The 23,855-nt window shown below is 38.4% G+C and overlaps 3 protein-coding genes across 3 annotated transcripts; all 3 read left to right on the top strand.

The window, feature by feature from the left end:
- The first annotated feature begins 1,525 nt into the window (after nt 1-1,525).
- Nucleotides 1,526-19,404, top strand: LOC125229858 (fibroin heavy chain-like). Its single transcript, XM_048134796.1, has 6 exons — nt 1,526-1,578; nt 2,518-3,120; nt 11,864-12,127; nt 15,845-16,086; nt 18,327-18,402; nt 18,734-19,404. Exons 1-6 carry the CDS (start codon nt 1,567-1,569, stop codon nt 19,316-19,318), a joined length of 1,782 nt encoding a protein of 593 aa, XP_047990753.1. The 5' UTR covers nt 1,526-1,566; the 3' UTR covers nt 19,319-19,404.
- Nucleotides 11,302-12,351, top strand: LOC125229928 (cuticle protein 64-like). Its single transcript, XM_048134877.1, has 2 exons — nt 11,302-11,384; nt 11,864-12,351. Exons 1-2 carry the CDS (start codon nt 11,373-11,375, stop codon nt 12,278-12,280), a joined length of 429 nt encoding a protein of 142 aa, XP_047990834.1. The 5' UTR covers nt 11,302-11,372; the 3' UTR covers nt 12,281-12,351.
- Nucleotides 15,650-16,428, top strand: LOC125229927 (glycine-rich protein-like). The gene is made up of 2 exons (XM_048134876.1): nt 15,650-15,717; nt 15,845-16,428. The coding sequence occupies exons 1-2, from the start codon at nt 15,706-15,708 to the stop codon at nt 16,361-16,363; spliced, it is 531 nt and encodes a 176-aa protein (XP_047990833.1). The 5' UTR covers nt 15,650-15,705; the 3' UTR covers nt 16,364-16,428.
- Nucleotides 19,405-23,855: the final 4,451 nt, after the last annotated feature.

The raw sequence follows: 23,855 nt of genomic DNA, 5'->3' as shown, positions 1-23,855 counted from the left end.
TTATTGGATTGCAATAATCTAAACATCCAAATGCATTTATTCAAAAGTCATCGGTACATGTAAAACTAACTTAAAAATACTAATTAATATAATACTACTCTATTAAAACTAACATTACTATAAAACTAAATTCTATTCACAAAACTCGTTCCGAGCCCTCTCAGATGCAAAGGTGCCCATCACACTCGATGCGTTCCCACGCTGAATTGCGATAGACAGCCTTTGCATCAGAAAAGACCCGGAACGAGGGTCATGGCCTCTCTCGCTGAGCCGTCGCCCCAATTCGATCAAAAAGGCTCTCCCCTCCGCACACCAACACCCCGACGTCTCCACGACGCTTCCGTGATGCTGCTAGTTCAGCCGCTGCTCCAGCAGTCCGGACTGTCCGGCCGATGTGCCAAACGAGTGTGAGGCGGCAAACGTGCTGACACACGTAGCGTCCCAGAGTAGGCACTTAACCTTCTCCCACGGTACGAGTTTCAGCCCGTCTGGCCTTTTTCCATCGGACCGGCTGAGGCCTGGAGGTTCTAACATGCACGGCACATTTGCCGACACAAGTGCTCTCCTAATAATGTCATTGAGGGCATGGTGCCGTGGAAACCTCCCCATACACCGACAACAACTCACACATATTACTATTGATTAAGCAATTGGGTGTTTTTATTAAAATTCAGACACTTTAGCAAAGTAATCATAACACTCCCAACAACTTTATACATTGTAATAAATAGCTTTAGAATTAATAACTCAAACTGCAGACAAGCAGCAAGTACAGGACGTTGAACTTGAAGCACTAATTTCAATTCAAGAAAATGCTTTTCATTGTTGGAACATTGACACGATTAATGTTTAGTTTACAGTTAAAAATTTGAATACTTAGCAGTTGGGAAGAAACACTTAAAAATAGCATTCTGACAGTTTCTACTGATGAACAATTTGTACACTTTTTCTGCCCAAATATTACCGCAAAATCGGACATTTCTAAAAATAAATAGGTACTAATACTATTTAAGTAGGTATTTATAGCGACAGAACACCTCGTCTGAAATAACTTCAAGCAACTGAAGTGATAATGATAAAGTGTGGTCCTGCGCGGCGTCGCGATTCACAAACTCATATTTACTCTCGCGACTCATCACTAGTATTACTAGATCCCCAAAATACAGTACGTTTACATAGCAGAAGTTCTCTTGGTTTAACTGTCCGTAAAAATAACGAAGAACTGATGTAACTGTGTCTAATTTGTCAACTGTAGCGTATGTTTTTAAGATCTTGCTTACACTGGTCCCTCATGCCTCGGTCAGTACGCAATGTACCAAGCAGAATTGTAATCGCCTACCAAGCTCAAGTAAAGAGAAGGCTCATATCCAGTATAAATGCGCTCTAGAGTAACATCTAGTTGTTACGTACCTCTAGGTCAGGTTACACTGGTCTTTTTGGCAAGTGGAAACACACAGCAAGGGATCTAACGACCTAGTGCGAGCTTGGGGGTAACCTAGAATAGTATAAAAGTTACCGCGCACCACCAAACCGTATCACTTGCTGTAGTGGATTTTATATAACATAATGGCAGCCAAGGTACGGACAGTGTGTGAATTTGTGGTTATTGTAGCGAAAAGTGAATTTAGAAATATTTTACAGTGCTCTATTTAATAAGTTATATCGTTATCATACGTGGACCTCTTATTTTAATATATTTGAGGGGCTGAGAACTTAACAGAACAATTTTCCCAAGAATTTTTATCGAGTATAGTATTCATTTTCATGCCATTTTTCATTTGTTTTATGGCCACCAAAACGTATATACCTAATATTATGACAAAACAATTAATCACATCACCGTTCGTAAAGGACCTCTTCCCTGATAGGAAAGATAAAATACATACTTTTCTGTTCTTTGATACCATTTTATACTTTTTTTGCAAAAGATACTTTTGTTTAAATATATGCGAAAAACAAGTAATGGTACGACAATTATTCCTACTTTAAGCGTTTACATTTGGATCCCTTACAAATCTCAGAATTAAATAAATAAATATTATAGCACATTCTTACACAGATTGACTGAGTCCCACAGTAAGCTCAAGAAGGCTTGTGTTGCAGATACTCAGACAACGAAATATATAATATACAAATACTTATATAAATAGAAAACATCCATGACTCAGGAACAAATATCTGTGCTCATCACAAAAATAAATGCCCTTACCGGGATTCGAACCCGGGACCGCGGGGTAGCAGGCAGGGTCACTACGCGCTAGGCCAAGACCGGTCGTTGAAAATTTAGAGTTCCTTTCTGTGCTCGAGTTTCAATTTAGAATATTTCGATTCGTTCAGAATAAAACAAAACGCCCTCGCCGTAAATATATAGGATCTGATTCCTTAGTATTACTGTTTGATGCGAATGCACCATACAATTTACATAATTATGTATATTTTCAAAGACTATCAACCCGCATTGCGATCTAAACACGCTCTATTGACAAAAAAAAATAACAAAAACTTTTCTCTTCACAGCTTATAGTATTCCTGTGCGCGGTGGCGGCCGCCAAAGCCGGAGGCCTTTACGGCTCTGCTTACGCCGCGCCGTACGCCTCGCTCGCGTCGTACGCCGCTCCAGCTTTATCGCCGTACGCCGCTGCCCCTCTGGCGTCCTACGCTGCGCCCGTAGCCACATACGCCGCTTCCCCGGTTATCAAGAGCTACGCCGCGCCAGCCCTCCCCGCCTACTCCGCGCCGATCGTGAAGGCCGTCGCTCCTGCTGTGTCATCAGTGTCATCGTACACGACTCATACCGCTCATGCCGCGCCGGTGTACACTAAGGCGGTAGGGCCTGTTGCTTCTTACGCCGCCGCGCCTGTTGCGACTTACGCCGCGCCCGCTCCAGTGACCTACGCCGCGCCCGCTCCAGTGACCTACGCCGCCCCTGCTCCCGTCGCGTACTCAGCGCCTGCTTACGCTCACGCTGCCCCCCTGAGCGCGTACGCCCCGGCGCCCCTGGCGTCTTACGCCTCAGCTCCACTCGCCTACTCCGCCCCATTGGTCAAATCGGCATTGGCGTATTCGGCAGCTCCCGCAGTCTCCCATGTGGCGTACAACGGCTTGGCCAATTATGGCTGGTGATCACCTCGAACGAATGAGTACAATCTAGTTATTTTTGTAATTGAGAAAAAGTTTATTTTTATACAATTTGAAATTAAAAACAATATTTTTCTAAACTTATTTGGTTTAATTTGAATAGGTACCTAAAATAAATATTTGAGAGAAGTTTTATCGGGGAAAGAAACCCTCTAAAAAGAATCACAAAAATAGAGGCGCTAGGCTTATATTACATCATATTGTTTGCTATCATAGCATTTCTAAGCCTAGTTGCCCCCAGCACAGATTAATAATAAGTTACTAACGCCCCCCCCCCCCCCCCCCCCCCGGCTTCAACTTTGAAGAAAAGTTCCATAGATACCTACTTCATTTAGAGATATTGTATATTTAATCATACTCGTATTCCGGTAAATAAATAAAGCATATAAGTTAAATGGAATGCCATATAATTTTTTGATAACTTGACTGAGCCATTTATTTATTTATAAGTAATGGCTTAATTTTATTCAGTTGTTTATTGAGCACACAACATATGTACAATTTTTCATACCAAGGACGATATAATACCGGGACAGCTTAAAACTAGATGGCGCTGTTTCGCAGCCTGGAAGTGAATAAAATCGTATTTTCTCCAAATATTTTTGGGTGCTTTTTTTTTATAACAACAAATGATCTTCTTTATTTTAATATCATGATATCACGTCAGTTAAGTACACATTTAAAAAAATTTTAGGCATCATCAGTGTACTTATGATAGTATTTAATAAGTGGCGCTAAGAAATTGAGGTACGATATTTGGTATGAAGATTCTAAATCCTATATAAATCATCGGTTCATACATTCAAAGAACAAGCCAGCTTATCACGGGGGTCCGTTTCTCGAAGCTACAAGTTACAATTTACAAGTGGTTGTCAATGTCTAATATGACAAGCTGGAAAGAGACTTCCGACTGTAACTTTCAGTTTTGAGAAATGGGCCCCAGAATGTCATAAATAACACCAGCTACAGATGTAAAGCAAATAAACTTTTTAACAAAAAATAAAACCGCCTTCAAAAATAAGCGCGTTACAAAACACGGAGAAACTAAAAAGCCAAAAATAATAAACCTTTCAATTCAGATTTCTTATCGTATTGCAATAAGCTAAACATCCAAATTATAAACAAATCAATTATTTTTGTAGTCGGTACCAGACCTGTTCGTCGCCTTGCTATTGCCTGTTTGCCCCACCCAACCATACACAGGCTGGTACCGACTCCAAAAATAATTGATTTGTTTATAATTTGGATGTTTAGCTTATTGCAATACGATAAGAAATCTGAATTGAAAGGTTTATTATTTTTGGCTTTTTAGTTTCTCCGTGTTTTGTAACGCGCTTATTTTTGAAGGCGGTTTTATTTTTTGTTAAAAAGTTTATTTATTTGTTGATTTTTAGTGGTTCCTAGTGATATTATATGTATCAGTCCGAATACATGTACAGTAGTGAAAGAATTATCCTTTAACTCCTAACCATTGAGGAGTTGACCTTCCATCATCAGCTCAGCCACATAAAATTATTACCATCAGACGTAAATACTGGTGTACCTTTGAAAAATAGACTAAAAACATTACATGTGCCTATAACATTTGAAGAGTTCCCTCGATTTCTCCAGGATCCCATCATCAGACCCTGACTTGGTGCCAATGGGACCATCTCGGGGTTATACTGGTTCGATCAAAAAAAAAATTTTGAAAATCGGTCCACGATTCTCGGAGATATCGAGTAACATACATACAAAAAAAAAAAAAAAAAACATTCAGTCGAATTGAGAACCTCCTCCTTTTTTGAAGTCGGTTAAAAAGGGTTTCCTTCGGAAACGTTCGTTTATTTGTCACGCTAGTTCAGTCAATGTCAGTACCTACATCTTGAAATAGCATGACACGTTCGTACGTTTCCGTAACAATACGAAGGCAAATATTTTCGCACTACATCTGTACCAGAATGTCACAAATAATTTGAAACAGAAAATAATATTCGGCGTCAAATAGCCTGTTTAAATATTTCTCACGTGAAAAGTGTGAAATTAAGACGATACAGGAGCGAAAATGCTAAAATGGAAAGGAGCCCTTTCAATTTGGGAATTTTAGTTAAATATACTAATGTTATTAACTAGATTTATCGAAAAAAAATTGTCCATTAAAAACAACTCAGTTAAAATATATTGCGAAAAAATCTTTAAAATCGAGGTTCCGCTCTCGAAACCTCCTTCAAAACTTAATCAATCAGAGCGAAATTTGAGAATCTGAACAAAAATGAAGTTATTTGTGTCGAACCGTTTAGTTTTTTTGGCCAATTGTTACCAATCTTGAGTATCACACCTTAATGAAAAAGGCCGTTTTTGGAAATGTTTGATTTTCCTAACACAAAGTGTGTGTTGCTCCAAAAACTTCCTGCCTCACACAGCTAAACCTATGGAATGAACTGTCTGTGTCTTTAAAAATAAAAAAATAAAAACGGCCCGACACAGATAAAAATAATCAAAATCTGTGATGAAAAAATCATTGCTCTATCTTCAAAAACCAGAGAGGAAATAGTCGAGAGCGTTTGTATAGAGAATTGACCCCTCCTATATCGTCTTAACCCAACAATGACAAAACATTAAAAGAGTGATGTAATTAAAACTGCTAAATTAAGATGGTACCTCCCGTGATGAAAGATTAATCCACAACAATTAGTATTAAATACAATTACAAAGGAAAACATAAAGCGTGTAATTAACATTTATCTTGCTTATTATGTATGATTGTGTGTTAAAATGAAAGATAGCATCAACTCGTGAATTATGTATGAATCACCAGTATAGCTTGAACCCTGACATATAAGAAGACGCAAAGAGGTCGCGGGTCAGTGAGTAATGGTTGGCATAGATTAACAAGGTCAAGAAACTGTGTCAAAACATAAACAATGCCACGCCTTCAATGAGACAAGGTGTAAAAATCTTGATGAAACAACTTGAAAAGACGATACGGTTGGGGTCAATTCTCCATACAAACGCTCTCGACTATTTCCTGCCTGGTTTTTCAAGAAAGAGCAATGACTTTTTCAACACAGATTGTTATTATTTTTATCTGTGTCGGAACGTTTTGATTTTTTTGAAATTCTGCTTTTTAAAGATTCTAGAGCCAATCAAAAATTTCCATAAACAGCCTTTTTCATTGTGGCGCAAAAAAAGGTGTGATATTCAAGATTGGTAACAATTGACCAAAAAATCTAATCGGTCCGACATAGATTATTTCATTGTTATTCAGATTCTCAAATTTCGTTCCGATTGAAACCCTTAATTTGGCAGAGACTCTGGTGACATAAATTTTCCGATTTTACTTAATATATTGAATAACAGGTGTTTTTAAAGCGTCCGAAAAATATTTAAAAAAATCTAGATTTATTAGTTTTGGAAAAAAAATATGTCCGCCACAGCGGACTCTGCCAAATATTGGGATAAATTAATATGTCCGCTGAGGCGGACACTGCCAAACATACGGTCATTTAAAATAAACAAGTATTTCTTAACATATATTTATTTTAAAAATTAACAAATATAATAATTTTGTATGAAAATCAAACTGACACATATTTATAGTCAAATATCATTATTTTAACTTTTTTCCGACTTTTTGGCCAGGTTGCACAGGCCGTGATCACGACAGACTGATGTGACAGTGATGTCCCAGCAAAATGTCGTCGAAGATGTAAACAACACAAAACTACCCGAAATTAATTATATCAATGTTCGGGGCAGACAAAGAAATTATAAATTTTGATCTACCCGGTTTTCTTTAATGTTTATTGCCCCTCGCGCGACATGTAACATTCACAATATCCGCGCACTACGTATACCTAAAAGTGCCAAAATTTTAACTGCTTGGTCCAGCACCACACGCTGTTGGATTAAATAAAAAATCTAAGCATAAAAGCAGGCCACCAAAACAAGAAAATCAAAATAATAAACAAAACAATATAATAATTTGTTACAACACGTGTCACCGCAACATTGGCAGAGTCCGCCACGGCGGACAAATCGTATTTAGTATATATTTGGCACTGTCCGGTGCGGCGGACAACTTGTTTAGATGATGATTATGAGTATTAGAAATTGAGAAATAAATTGAAAACATAACCACTTGCAACTATTATGTAATATATTTTATTATTTATACAACAGAAATACCCTGTTCTTACAAAAACCAAAAGAAAAACGCATAAATATTTTGCTAAAAACAGTTGACTTCTGATGCGGTGCCATCTTGACGAGTAACTGTCAAACGAGTATTGACAGTGGTCAAATTGTATTTTTATACAAATCATGTATCATAAAAGATTCTCTTTCCATATGTTAAATTAAATAAAATTCTACCTAAAAAGCGAAATATTTTTTTTTATCACCTGTCCGTCCCACCGGACTTTGCCAAATTAAGGGTTAAGTTTTGAAGGAGGAAAGAGTCGAGAGCGGAACCTCGATTTTAAAGATTTTTTTGAAATATCTTTTGACTGAGTTGTTCTTAATGGACAATTTTTTTTCGATAAATCTAGTTAATTGTATATTTAACGAAAATTCCCAAGTTGAAAGGGGGGCTCCTTTCCATTTTAGCATTTTCGCTACCGTATCCTGTTAAATAGATGTGAAGCGCCATTCAGGTTTTAGCTGTAGATCATTGTAGCCGGCTAGCAGCAGAGAAATTAAACGAATGTTCTTGCAGTAAACAATATAATATAAAAAAAACCAATATATACAATAAAGTGGGTACTATCTGTCAGTACGCGAGTAGGTAGTAAAAGATCGTCACTGGCCTCAACGTTCCTTCTGCTGGTCTTCGTCTAGCCGTATAACGTGGTCTGTCCGCAGGTGCCACTGCGCGAGTTGTACAGAAACCAGGCTGAAGATGTTCCAGCTCTGAGTAGTATAAGCAGCGACGTTCAGCAAAGTTCTTCTTAAATTTTAAAGTAGAAGAAAGGGCTGCAACAATCGTGCGTGCTTAGGTCTGCAGTCGGAACCTAGCCCAGGCCTTATTCGCTTTCGCGAAACAGTGACGTACAATAAGACTTGGATTAGGTTTCAACATTAAACGAATAAACTTAACTATTTACACATATTATACAATTATAAATACCTGCATAAGAGGCAGCCCAACACAAACACACTGTTTTTACAATAGAAGTATTTCACAAGTTTTAAATGCAATTAAATAATTAGCACTTGAAATGTATATGAGCCTTCCCCGGCAGAGAAAATTTTGTGCAAAAAAACAAAAGACGCGTGATATGACCGTACTTTTTCTTCTTAGCGGCCAGTGCGCGCGGCGACTGCAACATGCAGGTTTGCCATGTTACGAGTACATCATGACTGTGATAATACAGAAGCAAAACAACAGCGTTCCAGCGGTTAAGAGGTACGAGTATAAACTAGGGGATAATATCTCCGTTGACCGTCTATAACAAAAAATGTTGTCTTTTCACTGAACTTGTTTAACGTAATGATAAAACTAGTTAACTTAAGTTCGTTTCGTCTACTTACTCTCGTGGTTCAGGGATTTTATCAAATCCCTAAACAAATGTAGTGAAATGACAAAACGGGGCATGTGTGTTGGCCGATTTTGTGATTTCACTAAACAAAGTCAGGGATTTAGTCACATGACTGAAATTTTCTAGAGAAATGATGAAATGGATTCGCCATTTTGACATCCTGCGTGATTTGATCATATCCCTTAGAGATTTGATGAAATCTCTGTTTTGGAAAGTAAGTTACTCACAGCACTAGGTGGGTATTGAAACTTTCAAAAGGAAATTTCTGGAATTACTAAAAAAGTAAAAAAGCAAATATGCACCATCTTTTGTGTGTTGCATAATTAGTAAGTATACCTTTTAGAAAAAAATGTTATTATAAGAGCACGAGTGAAAAATTGAAAATACGCCATAGGTACCGTTAGCCAACATATGACATGACACGCCCATAGAGCGGTTGAAAATACTGAACTATACAAATAACGCTGATTTTATCCTATCCCTTCTACCTCGGTGTTGCTGATTCCCACGGTAAGGCAAAACATAGCTACATATCAACCAGTTATTGTTGTGTGCGAAGTACATTCAGCACCAGAATTTGAGAATCAAATAAAGTTTTTTTACACATAAAAAAGCTTTCAATCGCATTTTAGTTAAACTAAAACTAAATATTATTATGCCCCTCGTTAGTTATCGACAAACCAAAACGAGTTTATGATTTTCATAGAAGACTTAACTTTGCCATAACTTAAAGTATTAGGAAAATAGTTTTTTCCCCTCACTAGCTCGGAAACACGTGTTTTGTCCTTTAATGCCAGCGGGTAAAAACGCATTTTATCCACTAGTGGGTAAAGTAATTTGACCTTGAATAAAGTCAAATTAACTGCTTTAAAATTGATAAAAGTAGGTGAATCTAAGTAATAAAGATGATTTACCACCTGTGGAACTACTGGAAGCAGTGATAAACGCATTTTTTGCGTTGTAGTTTCCTCGCTACAGTGAGGGGAAAAGTTTTGTGTTACACTCGGGTGCAAATGTATTTTACTTCTCGTGTGTTAAAAAACTCGCAAGTTCAGGATTCTATTCTCGAACCACAATTCCAATTTTTCAATTCCACACTCGGCGTTAAAATACAACTTTGCCCCCTTGTATAACAAATAACTATTATTGGTTAATGAGCTGATGTGTTTTAAGCGAAGGGAATGCCCTTCTGTCTAAGTTATACTATCTTATTAAATTCATTATAATCCATTACTTAAGCAGATCTCACAGACATATATAAGTGCCCCACAACACGTTTTCACACGCCGATGATCATATGCAAAGATTGCATTTGTACCTATTTTTAACCGACTTCAAAGAAAGGAGGTTCTCAATTCTACTGTTTTTTTTTTATATAATAACATTAATAAATTAAACAATTACCTAATTAAAAATGCTTCTCAGGTCACTGCCTGCGATGATACATAGGTTGGGAGCGTTGCCTTTTTGAATGGCCATGCTTTATCGCTGGCCAAAGTTACTGCAAGCCAGGTCACCGAGCTTATCGACTAGGCATTGGAAAATTTATATATATTTTTACCTATGATCCCACGGCCCGAGATCCCAAAAGATGCCAAATATGTAGCTATGTACTGAAGGTTTACGCACCGTAAAAGCATTAAAAAGTACCGATGCTTTTAGATGATCATTATAATTATGTAAAATGGACTACACCTAGTGCACCTACTCTTATACGCCGTGGCTTGCGTGGGCGACGGTCGCGCGATGGTCGCGCAACGGCGATGCGACGCATACGAAATCAAACCTTATCGATATGGAAGTATGAGACGCGACGGCGATGGTCGCGCGACGGTCGCGCGACGGTCGCGCGACCGTCGCCCACGCAAGACACGGCGTTACATGTAATATTGGGAAACCAGTAAATTAAAAATAATAAGGGTTAGGCACTATACACTTAAGTTGGTAGCAATACTCGCTATACAAATTTACAAATTAGTATCAAGGTCTTAGCATTTTAATTAATAAACTCAGAACTACAAAATCAAGGCGCTTCATTGGATGAAGAGATTATTCTAGGAAAAATGCGTATCAATGATTAGATTATTAGTAGTATGCATCAATAATAAGTAAACAACGTTGTAAATAAAATTATGCATAATCATATCGAGCGAAAAAACATAATTATAAGGATGGAAAGCGGTGCATCCGGAAATATAGCTGTTGATATTTCAACATAGTTCATATCTTAGCCCAAAGTAGCTAAAACACAACAAGTAAATATGTGTGGCGAAAATACAAATAAATGTTTGACTGAGACAAACTTAAGACCTCTAAATCTTCAATTATTTTATTGGATTTGGTAATCAAACAGCGAGAATACCGACAATTGGATGCAAAACTATAGGATGACTGCCCTTCTACTCCTTTAGCGAAGAGTCTGTTAAGCTATATGTCTGTGACTATACTGCGGCCAGACTATAACCGTCTTTTTTACTGTTCATTAAACTTTTGTTTCCTTACTGAGTTCATTCCACTTCTTTGTGTGTTCACCTTCAGTATCATTTTCTCACTATTAAAATTAAATATCAATTTAGCGGTGACGATGTCGTAATCAGAACAATTTGCTAACGGCCAGCCTTGGCAAAGGCTGTGTGTTATTTCCTTCATAGTTACATATATAAGCAAAATTTTTGGATGAAGAAACATTCCCAGTGTCACAGCTAAGGAAACAACATGATCGGAAAGGTGAGGACTCAAATAAAATACACATGTGACTCCTCTTTGTATATATAATAGATAGAATTCGATACTAAGTTTCATGCATTTTTGAATTTTAACTACAACAATGGGCGGTGCTGAAAACTAGTGCAACGACCTGGCAACCGTACTGTTTTCTGACCTCATGGTTCTAATTACTTGCCATGTGACAATAAGATAATAATAAATAATACATGACAGAAAATTAGTCTAAAACTACTACTAACTTTAAATGTCCGTAAAGACTATTTTTGAACAAAATAGACCATTACCAACTAGTTTATTGAACTAGTATTAAAGATTTTAATCTAATTAACGTGAGATCAATCAAAGCGCTGTAAGTAGTGTTGTAAATTATCTAGTACTTACATACGTGTGGAAATCGACCTACGTTTTCATTGTATCTTTAGTTTAAGCAATTTTTTTTAAGAATTCCTTCCATTTAATAATAAATTTCTCTATTTCAGTTCACCCTCCTTGTCTGCCTGTTCGGCCTCGCCAGCGCTGGAAGCCTTTACGGCGGCGGGCTTGGCTACAGCTCCCTCGGTTACGGATCCCTTGGCTACGGCAGCGGTTACGGCTACGGTGGCTACGGCTACGGACATGACATCGGCTACTCCGCCCCCATCGTAGCCAAGACAGTAGTCGCCCCTGTAGTCAAGACCATTGCGCCCATCTCCTACGCTCCCGCCATCTCTCATGTCTCTCAGTACAGCTACCACGGATCTCCCGTCATTAAGTCTTACGCCCCGTTGGGTTACTCTTCGTACGGACTTGGACACGGCTATGGTATTGGACACTCTGCGTACGCCCCTCTTTCTTATGGTGGATACGGACATGGATACAGCCACGGTGGTTACGGATACGGCGGTTACGGATGGTAAATTTTAGTATAATTGTAAATTATTTATGTAAGAATAATAAATGAATTATCTACATCAATAATGATTCTTTTTACTATATTATAATGTCATTCCCTTAAAAGGCCACCAGCTCATACCTAATTAGCAAGTTTTAGTATGGGATCAACCCCGTAAAAAATCTTTTTAGAAATGTCAAATGTTTCATACATTTTGTCAAATCTGTGATTGTCAATTTCTATGGTACAGCTAAAATTTGTTTTTCTCAAACATGGTATGAAATATTGATGTTATGTGCCTTATAATTGGCAGCGAAGTATGACGTTGCAGGTGCGGCTAGGACGATTGATAGATAATGGAATTTCATACAAACCTTGCAGGCCAAGGCCGGCAAAGTCTTCTTTTTTAATTTCCAAACACAGATAATTGTGACATAACATCCAGGTATTTAGCCAATTAAAAAAAAAAACTATAAGGGGCTTTATAGACGTGCCGACTGCAACTGGTACGGGCCCTAGACAATATTTGATTTTGGGTGCGTTTTCATACAAAAAAAAAATTTTTTTATAAGCGTATACGGGGTATCAAAGGGGAACGAAAATTCGATTATTTTTGCGCTACGACGCACCGTTTAGGAGATACAGCCATCCAAAGTTACTATTTTCAGTAGACTTTATTTATTTCATACCATGTTTGAGAAAAGCACTATACATACCTCGGCGGCCTCTGTAGTAATGTACTATTATTTATAACTAGAGATTTTTAAAAATACCGTAGTAGCCGAAGTTTCTCGAAGGTTTACATCCCGGACAACATCCCCTAGAGGGCTAAGGGGGCGGAAGTATGCCCATACAAACTTATGATGACAATGTACCACCACGATGTAAACTAGTTCCACACGGACGAAGTCGCAGGCAGAAGCTAGCAGAAGCTTCTAATATTTGATTTCCCCATAGGCAAGCCATGATTACTTAATGTCATTTATTTATTTAAACTTTATTGCACAAAAGACAAACTTAATGTACAAAACGCGAACTTAATGCCATGAGGCATTCTCTACCAGTCAACCTTAAGGCAAAGCAGAGAAGATTGTAGGCGGTGCATTGGAAACAAAAGAATAGAAAAAGAAAATCTAGAAATCAAAAAAAAAAAAAAATAAGGCAACTCAAAATGTTTTATGAGTCATAGCGTAGCGTCAATATCACTGCATAGATTTTTTGTTTGAGTATCGCATGAAACTTACCATTGAGCTTATTCCGGTTGACCTACACGTCCACTACAACTTGAACACTTGACTGTACGTAGGCGAAACAGCGCCGGGCTCAATCTTACCTGGACGTATCCAAATCACTTAGAACGACGGAAAAAAGAACAACAAACCTTGATTCATTCATGGTCCGGCACGTAGATCGCCCGGTTTTATTTTAGTAGAAAACCTTGTCACTGCAGTACTATATTCTTTTTCATACTACGTCGGTGGCAAACAAGCATACGGTCCGCCTGATGGAAAGCAGTCACCGTAACCTATGGACGCCTGCAACTCAAATAGTGTCACATGCGCGTTGCCAACCCATTAGAAACTTGTACACTCGCTTTTGCTGTGTTAAAAGTACACAGCAAAAAGGAGTGTACAAGTTCTAAGGAGGACTCTCGCGTTAGAAAGAGAAAAAAAGTAGTCTATGTCACACTCTCCATCCCTTCAACTTTACTATCTCCACTGAAAAAATCATGTCAATTCGTCGCTCCGTTTTGCCGTGAAAGACGGACAAACAAACAGACACACACACTTTCCCATTTATAATATTAGTATGGAAGTATGGATAAGTATGGATATAAGTAACTCACGTCTGTTGTTCTGTGGTCCGTAACGCAGCGCAGTAATTGGAAAAAGTTAACATTCGAACTACTTGAATCTACATTTATCTGAGTCGACCTTCCTGTCTATTGAAAGGCTTTTCAACTTAGTTCTTTACTTAGGAAACAATCGGTAGCTAAAAATAGAGTCGTTGACTTTAGTGAACCATGAACTTGGCAATGGCAAATCAGATAGCGCAGTCTACAGCACTTTATCAAGGTTCTGGAAATTCAAGTTATAGGTAGTTTTTTTTTTACTACATCGGTGGCAAACAAGCATACGGTCCGCCTGATGGAAAGCGGTCACCGTAACCTATGGACGCAACTCGCAGAGTGTCACATGCGCGTTGCCACCCCATTAGAAACTTGTACACTCCCTTTTGCTGTGTTAAGTACACAGCAAAAAGGGGTGTACAAGTTCTAAGGAGGGTTTGGGTTGCCGACGACTCAAAGGATAATAGACGGAACAAATTAGTTCCGTAAGTCCTCCTGTCGTCAGCACACCGCACCCTCGTTGAGCTCTGGCAGCCTTACTCACCGGCAGGAACACAACACTATGAGTAGGGTCTAGGGCTATTTGGCTGCGGTATTCTGTAAGTTAGTTCACCTAATAGCGTTTTTTTAAGCATCATGAGATTTTCATAAGTTAGCTAAATCAGAATTAATTACACGCCGAGTTTCCTTTTCGTTAAATTCGTCACTTCGTTCATTATCACGAAAAACCTGGAAAACGCTTTTTATTAAAATTAAAAGCAAAATTTTATTTTCTTGTTTTCATACAAAATAAAGTGTGAACAAAACTAAATATAAAATTATGTTTTAAGTATCTGACCATGTCAAAATAAATACCTAATACATTTTAGAAATTAGTAAAAGTTGGGATTCACTAAACTTGTTCATTCATTAAATTTAATTTTTGAATAAAAAGTTTAACTTAAGCACAAATAAAATGAACAATTGTTTACTATACCTACCTAAATAGATGGACATGATACATTGTAGAGGTATATACTAATCACATTGAATGAATTAAGCATTTAAGTTACTGCGAATTATTGTTCTAAGACACGGCTGACGGCGGCAGCTTCTGAGACTGAATGTGCCCTTACAAATCGTGCTCAATTATTTGTACCCGGTAGTAAAATAAATGGAATTATGATTCAACCCAATTCACGTCCAATCTTGCGGAGATAAAAAAGAGTTGTAAGTATCTTTACAAGGCTGCTCTAACATTTATATCGGCTGCTTGTCTAACAAAGGAGCACCTAACTAAACAATTACTACATCGGACATTCCCCATTAAACATTTACAGTTAAGAGAATTTCAAGATTTAATTAATCAAGATTACAAGGGAGAACTTACTGAAGATGATAATCAGCTGTTTTACGAAATAATTCAAATTAGACAACGTAATTATTCAACAATAATGTTACACCCAAACACGAGCGGGCAAAAAATGTAATCACGTTACGGTCCGTTTCATAGAATAGAGCCTTGGCAAAGAATGCTTTATATCCTACCTTTTTCATATAAAAGCCGACTAACAATGGCTGGAAAACATTCAAATCATCACTTTTGAAGAAACAACAACAAAATGTTTGCTAAGGTACGAGTAAAGCATTTTTTAAATTCCCCTTTGTTACCGACGATTTTTACTTTGGTAAATTAAATTTCTTTCCACAGTATAATAATTATATAGACTTGTAAATTAATAAATATTATCTTTGTTTTAGATCGCTGTGATCGCTGCCTGCCTCTTCGGCTTCGCTCATGCTGGAGCGCTTAGCTCCGGTATTGGCTACGATTCAAACCTCGGACATGGTTCAAGTTTGGGCTATGGCGGGTACGGCAGCTATGGTGGTTACGGCGCTGGACTGGGTTACGGAAGTTACGCCGGCCACGGTGGTTACGGTGGACTTGGATATGGTGGATACGACTTAGCGGGCCACGGTCTCGGTCACGCCACTTCCCACGTGTCTGTGGTTAAGAGTGTCGCTCCTTCGTACTCAGGCCTGGGATACGCCGGAGTTGGGGGTTCAGCCTTAGGCTATGCCGGCGCTCCCGTTGCTACTTCATACGCTAACCAGTACAGCGTACATGGCTCTCCCGCTCATGGCTATGCTGGTTACGGATCCGGTTACGGTGCGGGTTACGGATCCGGTTACGGTGCCGGTTACGGATCCGGTCACGGTGCTGGTTATGGCGGTTACGGTCACGGTGCCTACGGCCATGGGGCCTATGGTGGCTGGTAAAAGTGATTTATCATTAGATAGGACGACCTTTGTACTGAACTGAAATAAATTATTTGGTTTTTAAAGTATAAATTGTGTTTTAATGTTTTTGTAAGTCACACCCAAAATATATGTGCAATGACCAACTAACAAAATATTGTAGGGAAAATGTAAATACTCAATTTATAAATATATTTTATTACACATCACAAATATTTGTCATACGAAAAAGACAATTGTTTAGGTTAAAGAAGCAGTATCTCAAACACCACTGGAGCTGCAGTCTAAAATCTAAAGATATTACTTTCCAAAACTTACATTTTTAAAGACATCGTGTACCTATCGTGTTTTTCTGGAAAACTTAGAAAGTAACAATAGGCTACTTGACTCTTTTTTAAAGTCTGTCTTATATGATTAAGTACTGTCCAATTAACCGAAATAAAATATTACCATATTTTATTATGACTTGAAAACCGCAAAAAATATTAAAAAAAAATACTTTTACGTAATCAGGCGAAAACAACACAGACATGTTAATCATCATTATCTGTGCATCAGGTCATTCTACTCGAAAACAAAATTTTCTGACTTATAAGTATGAGGCATAAAGTTCATTATGTCAGTGATTGTTTTGACATGAAGTAAGGTTCCTATTCGATGACGTCACTACATCGCTGACAGCGTTTTCGGTGGCCAAAGTAAATAAAAAAAATACTCACATTTTTAATCGAAAATACGTAGTTATCATACATTTTTAATACCCAAAATCTATAAATATTGGTGTTTATTTCAAATACTACAGAACCACAGTATAATAAAGAGTATTCTCGTACAGTATGGCCACTCCCGCTCCCCGCTGAAAGTGCAGCTCACCCCCTCTCGGTTACCTCACAGTTACCGCCTGTCAAAAACGAGAACAGTCAACCTGTCATATTTCACTCATACAAGCATAGTACGCGTTCACCTACACGAGCTTAGACTGTGTGCTAGGAACGCGCCTCTTTCATATATTTGATCGCAAGTGTCCGAGGTGTGACAGAACTCTACCGAAGACAATCATTTATTGTGCCAAATTCTATATGAGTCTAGTAGCTGAGTAGTAGCCTATCCTATTATTCGTGCCTGCCAATTTCTGTTTGTTCTGTGCCTGTTGTTTTGAATGGAAAAGGGTGCCAAAAGATAATACCGTTGCACGTATTTTGACTGACCAATGACAGTTGTCGGGTGCAGTCGAATGGCGTGGCAAGCAAAACTCATCGACTCGATAAAACCTAACAAATCATAAAAATTGTCTGAACTATCAATGAAGCTCGCTGTCCTCAATGTCTATTTAGTAATAAAATTCGTTATTCTCCTTAATGGGAGAAACTCTTTATTTACATGAACATATTTACATAATTATATAAGAAACTAAGGCTAAACTTAAAAGCTAGCTAATGTCTAAAATAGGCCCTTGATGCATTGTACCAAGGATACTGGCGACATTTCCTCGCTGTATCGCAATTCTGATACGTTGTGCGAGGAAGTCGCCAGCTCTTCGGTCACCAGTTACCTCAACCAGACGCTTCGCGATTTCTGTGAACAACTTGTTCGCGCTGGGATGGACCTAGAGTTTCTACGCCAAAGGGTACAAAAGTGTATTCTTTGCCAAGACTTTTGTATTTGAGACTTCTTCTTAATTGACTTCCTTTAACAACATCCGGCAAATTATTAGCATAGCTATTAAATCCGTATTAATAACAAAAAGTTAGTACGAACCACTTCTAATAAGGCCAAAAACCATGAAGCCCTTGATAATCCAGGAAGCTATGACATAATCCCTCAGACACATCTTACCGAATCGTTTTACTCAGGATTTCCTTATGGACCCAAATATCGATGGCACATAAATAACTTGTGTAACTTTAAGATCAATGGGTGGAGCCTTACCTTGACTTTGTGAACATACCGGTTGCAATAACCGATGATTAATACCTGTCCGAAGATACGCGTATAAAAGCGAAAGCAAGTGCTCCGAAAAGTATTCTGACAAGAACACTCATACAAACATGTACGCCAAGGTACGCAATTGGAATATTTTTTTAAATTAATTAAATAAAAAAAATAAGGATGTGGGATTCAAATGGGACTTATACATAAGTAATTATAGTGATGTATAATACATATCGAGCAGTATTATTCACGTGTTTGGAGAGTTTTAATTGGTTTCAAATTAATTATATTTTACTATTCGAAGAAAGTTTGAACAGAACCTTTTTTGTTTTAACACCTAGAAATACTCTTATTTTTTTTGTAGAATCACTGTAAATGATAAATTTCAAACTAAAATATTGATTATTCAATGAAAGTGTTCTACGAAAAACTAAATATGTACCTACTATATTTTTACAGATCGTAGTAGTCCTGTGCGCCGCGGGCATCGCCTCCGCCGGCAACCTGCTGCACGCCGCGGCGCCCGTCGCGTATGCCGCGCCCGTCTCCTCCGTGTCGTATTCGACGCACACCGCGCACGCCCCCGTCGCACAATACGCCGCCGCTCCCGTCGCGCAATACGCCGCTGCCCCCGTCGCGCAGTACGCCGCTGCCCCCGTCGCGCACTACGCCGCTGCTCCCGTCGCTCAATACGCCGCTGCCCCCGTCGCGCACTACGCCGCAGCCCCCGTCGCGCACTACGCCGCTGCCCCCGTCGTCAAATCCGTCGCCCCCGCCGTCTCCTACCAGAGCATCTCCGCTCCCGTCTCTTACGCCGCTCCTGTGGCGACTTATGCCGCTGCCCCCGTTGTGCACAAGACCATCGCCGCACCCGCTTACCACTCTGCTTACGCCGCCGCTCCCTCCGTCCACGCTTACCAAGCGGCTCCGGTAGCCACTTACGCCGCCGCCGCTCCCGTAGTCAAGACCGCCGTCACCTACTCCGCTGCCCCTGCTGTCTCCCACGTCTCTTACTCCAGCGCCTACGGTAACTACGGCTGGTAAATTAAATTAAGACTTGTTACGTTGTGATATTTATTTTTTCAGTTTTATACCGTCTGTAAATATGCAAATATAGAAAGTGAAAAATATTTTTATTTACTTTCAATTTACCGCCCTTTCCAAACCTACAAATGTTATTATCTAAGACCCTTAGAACTTGAGCAAAGTAACTCCCTTGTATGCTAACAAAAGGTAAGCCTACTAAGCCTATTTTCACAGTAAGTATTGAGGGATAAGTACTTTTACTTTGCTTTTATCATTTTCTTTACAATATACAATATTTCGTACCTACTATCTTCTTACGACAATCAGCTTTTCTAGAATGTATTATTTTGTAAGAAACTACACTATTATTAGTCCACTCGATCAACAAGAAACATTGATAGAGCCATCCTTTAATGTGCAGAAAACGCTCCCAATCATAAATCAATTCAAATGAAACCAAAATCGAGACGATGTGATAAATAACGGCAGTGATCCCTGATTTATTTTTCCGATCGTTTTTCTGGCACAGCCTTTCAGTCCATTTCGGGATAGTTATTGCTATCTCTTGCTGTCCGAGCGAGCATTCGTTTCAAAAAGGTCTTAATATTAATGAGCCTTTAATCACAGTATAATAAAGAGTACTATCGTACAGTATGGCCACTCCCGCTCCCCGCTGATAGCGCCGCCCACCCCCTCTCGGTTACCTCACAGTTACCGCCTGTCAAAAACGCGAACAGTCGACCTGTCATATTTCACTCATACAAGCATAGTACGCGTTCACATACACGAGTACACGAGCATAAACTGTGTGCTAGGAACGCGCCTCTTTCATATATTTGATCGCCAGTGTCCGAGGTGTGCTTTAATCGTGTATTTTAAATTCTCTCGTAATAACTATAGGTACTATTTTGTTAGTAACCCTAGTCCGCCTAAATAATCCATCTAGATTAATTATGGATATGATCTGGCAATGTAAAAAAATCATTTCTTCAACTTGAAATATCACAGAGACCGATTATATTCATATCTAATCCAGAATCCAGAAATCCAGGCAAATATTGTAATGATGAATGTTGTTAACACGCGGTGCTTTGGAGTAACGTCGAAAGTGTTACAGAAGTTATCTCACTTTACAAATTCATCGTAATTATTATGCAGCACAACATCAGGGTACCTAGCCAACGACACAATCGCTAACACTTCGTAAGCGTATCGTAGCTACTTTTCTTCAGTAACTGGCGCGACAGAGCCAGACTGCGTTTCAATTGCCGCGTAACGTCAGCTATTGGCACTTCGACTAGACCGGCTTACTTATATACCTCACTATCAACGTCTTGCCTCCCTGTCTCATTTACACACGAGTATGAATATGAATACACAAGTACGCTAAACAGGCGACATGCCGGACGTAGTTTTCCATATACCCTGAGACATTTTTTCTTCCATTCAATGAGAGGATCTCTCGCTAGCTCGCTACAATTTGCCTAGCTATGGGAATTACGTGGGACCGATCTCAATATGCGGTTGACGTGTAGAACTGGTTACTGACACAGTTTTATACAAAAAAGTGTTTTATTTGGACCCTTGTCAATGATTTACTTTTATTAATTTGTAAGCGTTCCAACAAATTGAATAATTGTTTGAGATTTTTTAATGGTTAAACTGCAAGGGTAAGCTTAATTAAAGCCCAATGAAACTGCGATTCTTCATCCTGGCTCTCCTTTACACAAAATCATGTCTTGAACTTTGTTTTGGAATAAATATCTACCTAAATGTACTTAATAAATACAAAAGTCTTGGCAAAGAATACCTTACTGTACCCTTTGGCGTAGAAACTCTAGGTCCATGGGGTCCCAGCACGAACAAGTTGTTCACAGAAATCGCGAAGCGTCTGGTTGAGGTAACTGGTGACCGAAGAGCTGGCGACTTCCTCGCACAACGTATCAGCATTGCGATACAGCGAGGAAATGTCGCCAGTATCCTTGGTACAATGCCTCAAGGGCCTATTTTAGACATTAGCTAGCTTTTAAGTTTAGTCTTCGTTTCTTATATAATTATGTAAATATGTTCATGTAAATAAAGAGATTAAGTAAGTTAATGTCCTTATAACTCGTTATTTAATAATCGGTTCTTTTCAATCGTCGTAAGTCTCGGCGTATTTGTACAAGTACTAAGTATATTCGAAAAGCGTTTCTGCAGTAACTTCCTGACCCGCACATCTAAACCATAGATAGTACTCTTTATTATACTGTGTCTAAACTGTGGAATGCATTGTCGCCTGCGGTATTTGCGGACTTTCAAACCTTCAAGAAAATAACGTACAACCAGATGGGTGTTAAGATTAAAGGCGGGTGTCTAGAAAAATGGCTCGAGACTTAGGGCCCATTTAGACGGTACGAGAACTCGCATACGAGTTTTATTACATTGCGGTATTTGACAACTGTGCAAAATTGTATGTAACTTCAACAGCCCGCAATGTAACTAAAATCGCATGCGAGTTTGCACACCGTCTAAATCAGGCTTTAGATTGGCTAGAGTTGTTGATCTTGTCCTGCCTATGTAATTATGTATACCACCTATAATTGTATGAATCAACTAGCCTGTATGACGACAAGTAATATTGCAAATCTAAAAACTTTTTAACAAAAAATAAAACCGCCTTCAAAAATAAGCGCGTTACAAAACACGGAGAAACTAAAAAGCCAAAAATAATAAACCTTTCAATTCAGATTTCTTATCGTATTGCAATAAGCTAAACATCCAAATTATAAACAAATCAATTATTTTTGTAGTCGGTACCAGACCTGTTCGTCGCCTTGCTATTGCCTGTTTGCCCCACCCAACCATACACAGGCTGGTACCGACTCCAAAAATAATTGATTTGTTTATAATTTGGATGTTTAGCTTATTGCAATACGATAAGAAATCTGAATTGAAAGGTTTATTATTTTTGGCTTTTTAGTTTCTCCGTGTTTTGTAACGCGCTTATTTTTGAAGGCGGTTTTATTTTTTGTTAAAAAGTTTATTTATTTGTTGATTTTTAGTGGTTCCTAGTGATATTATATGTATCAGTCCGAATACATGTACAGTAGTGAAAGAATTATCCTTTAACTCCTAACCATTGAGGAGTTGACCTTCCATCATCAGCTCAGTTGATTTTTAGTGGTTCCTAGTGATATTATATGTATCAGTCCGAATACATGTACAGTAGTGAAAGAATTATCCTTAAACTCCTAACCATTGAGGAGTTGACCTTCCATCATCAGCTCAGCCACATAAAATTATTACCATCAGACGTAAATACTGGTGTACCTTTGAAAAATAGACTAAAAACATTACATGTGCCTATAACATTTGAAGAGTTCCCTCGATTTCTCCAGGATCCCATCATCAGACCCTGACTTGGTGCCAATGGGACCATCTCGGGGTTATACCGGTTCGATCAAAAAAAAAATTTTGAAAATCGGTCCACGATTCTCGGAGATATCGAGTAACATACAAAAAAAAAAAAAAAAAAAAAAAAAAAAAAAAAAAAAAAAAAAAAAAAAAATTCAGTCGAATTGAGAACCTCCTCCTTTTTTGAAGTCGGTTAAAAATACATAATTACATAACATGACCTAAACCGGTTTATTCATCAAATATGTATTTAATATCAAACCGACATGACCGTGACCGAGTGTGCCCACACCAATGGCGTCTATGATTAATTAATGTTCTATGTCATACCATACGTATAGCGTATAGGTCATATCATATAATATAAGATGAAGTGCGGATTTGTCAAATCTGACCTATAATAACATGGTATTACGAGACAAGCAGCTCGTCTTCGTCTATGACACGATGTAGGTATACAGCGTGTCTTAGACGGAATTCTGTTGATACCTCGATCTGATACCTCGAGATTAAAGCCGTGATTTTGACCTACACTAACCAAAGAGAATAGAGTAGGTATCTACAGTCGTCATCAGGATATATAAGAGCGCCCGAGATACTCGAAAATATCTGGACACACCACAACAGATACTTGTGAGCACCTCGGGCATTCCGATATACATATTTGATGGCGACTGTACTTATACGAAGTGCTATTTATGCAATTATGCAGTTTTATTTTTATTTTAGAATTTTTTATTTGCAACCTTAAAGAATTTTTTTCATCACTGATAAAAAAATCCACTTTATCGCGATGAATTGCTATTTTTGTACTCTGCTGATGAAAGATGTAGAGTAAAGAGAGAAAATGGTTTGACCGAGCGCTGCGTGTTCAGCAAGCAGTTGGAACATACTTAATAGCCGAGTTATTCGACAATCTCAATGTTAGCATCTCCTCTGACAAACTACTACTTATATGTATAGCATGATCTCCTTTCCTACCCTTGGTTGTTAAAAAAACATTTTTAAGCATTGATAAGCCAAGAGGGTATATTACTTCTTTGCTATGTGAGGTAATTTGTTATAAAGAATGCTTTGATTCAGAAAAATATACCTGCTAAGTAGTTCGATCGCTTTTCTAATTTTATTTGGCATTATGTATGAAATGTTAAGGAACCAC

Source organism: Leguminivora glycinivorella, chromosome 9 (genome assembly GCF_023078275.1).
Source record: "Leguminivora glycinivorella isolate SPB_JAAS2020 chromosome 9, LegGlyc_1.1, whole genome shotgun sequence".
Classification (NCBI taxonomy): Eukaryota; Metazoa; Arthropoda; class Insecta; order Lepidoptera; family Tortricidae; genus Leguminivora; species Leguminivora glycinivorella.
Note: the sequence above shows the minus strand (reverse complement) of the source record. Positions and strands in the feature narration are given on the sequence as shown.

What these genes read in the sequence shown, in the direction of transcription:
- LOC125229858 (XM_048134796.1), top strand. An exon ending in ACAGCTACCACGGATCTCCC is followed by an intron (nt 12,128 to 15,844) that starts GTCATTAAGTCT and finishes TCTTTGTTTTAG; the next exon opens with ATCGCTGTGATCGCTGCCTG. An exon ending in ATACAAACATGTACGCCAAG is followed by an intron (nt 18,403 to 18,733) that starts GTACGCAATTGG and finishes ATATTTTTACAG; the next exon opens with ATCGTAGTAGTCCTGTGCGC.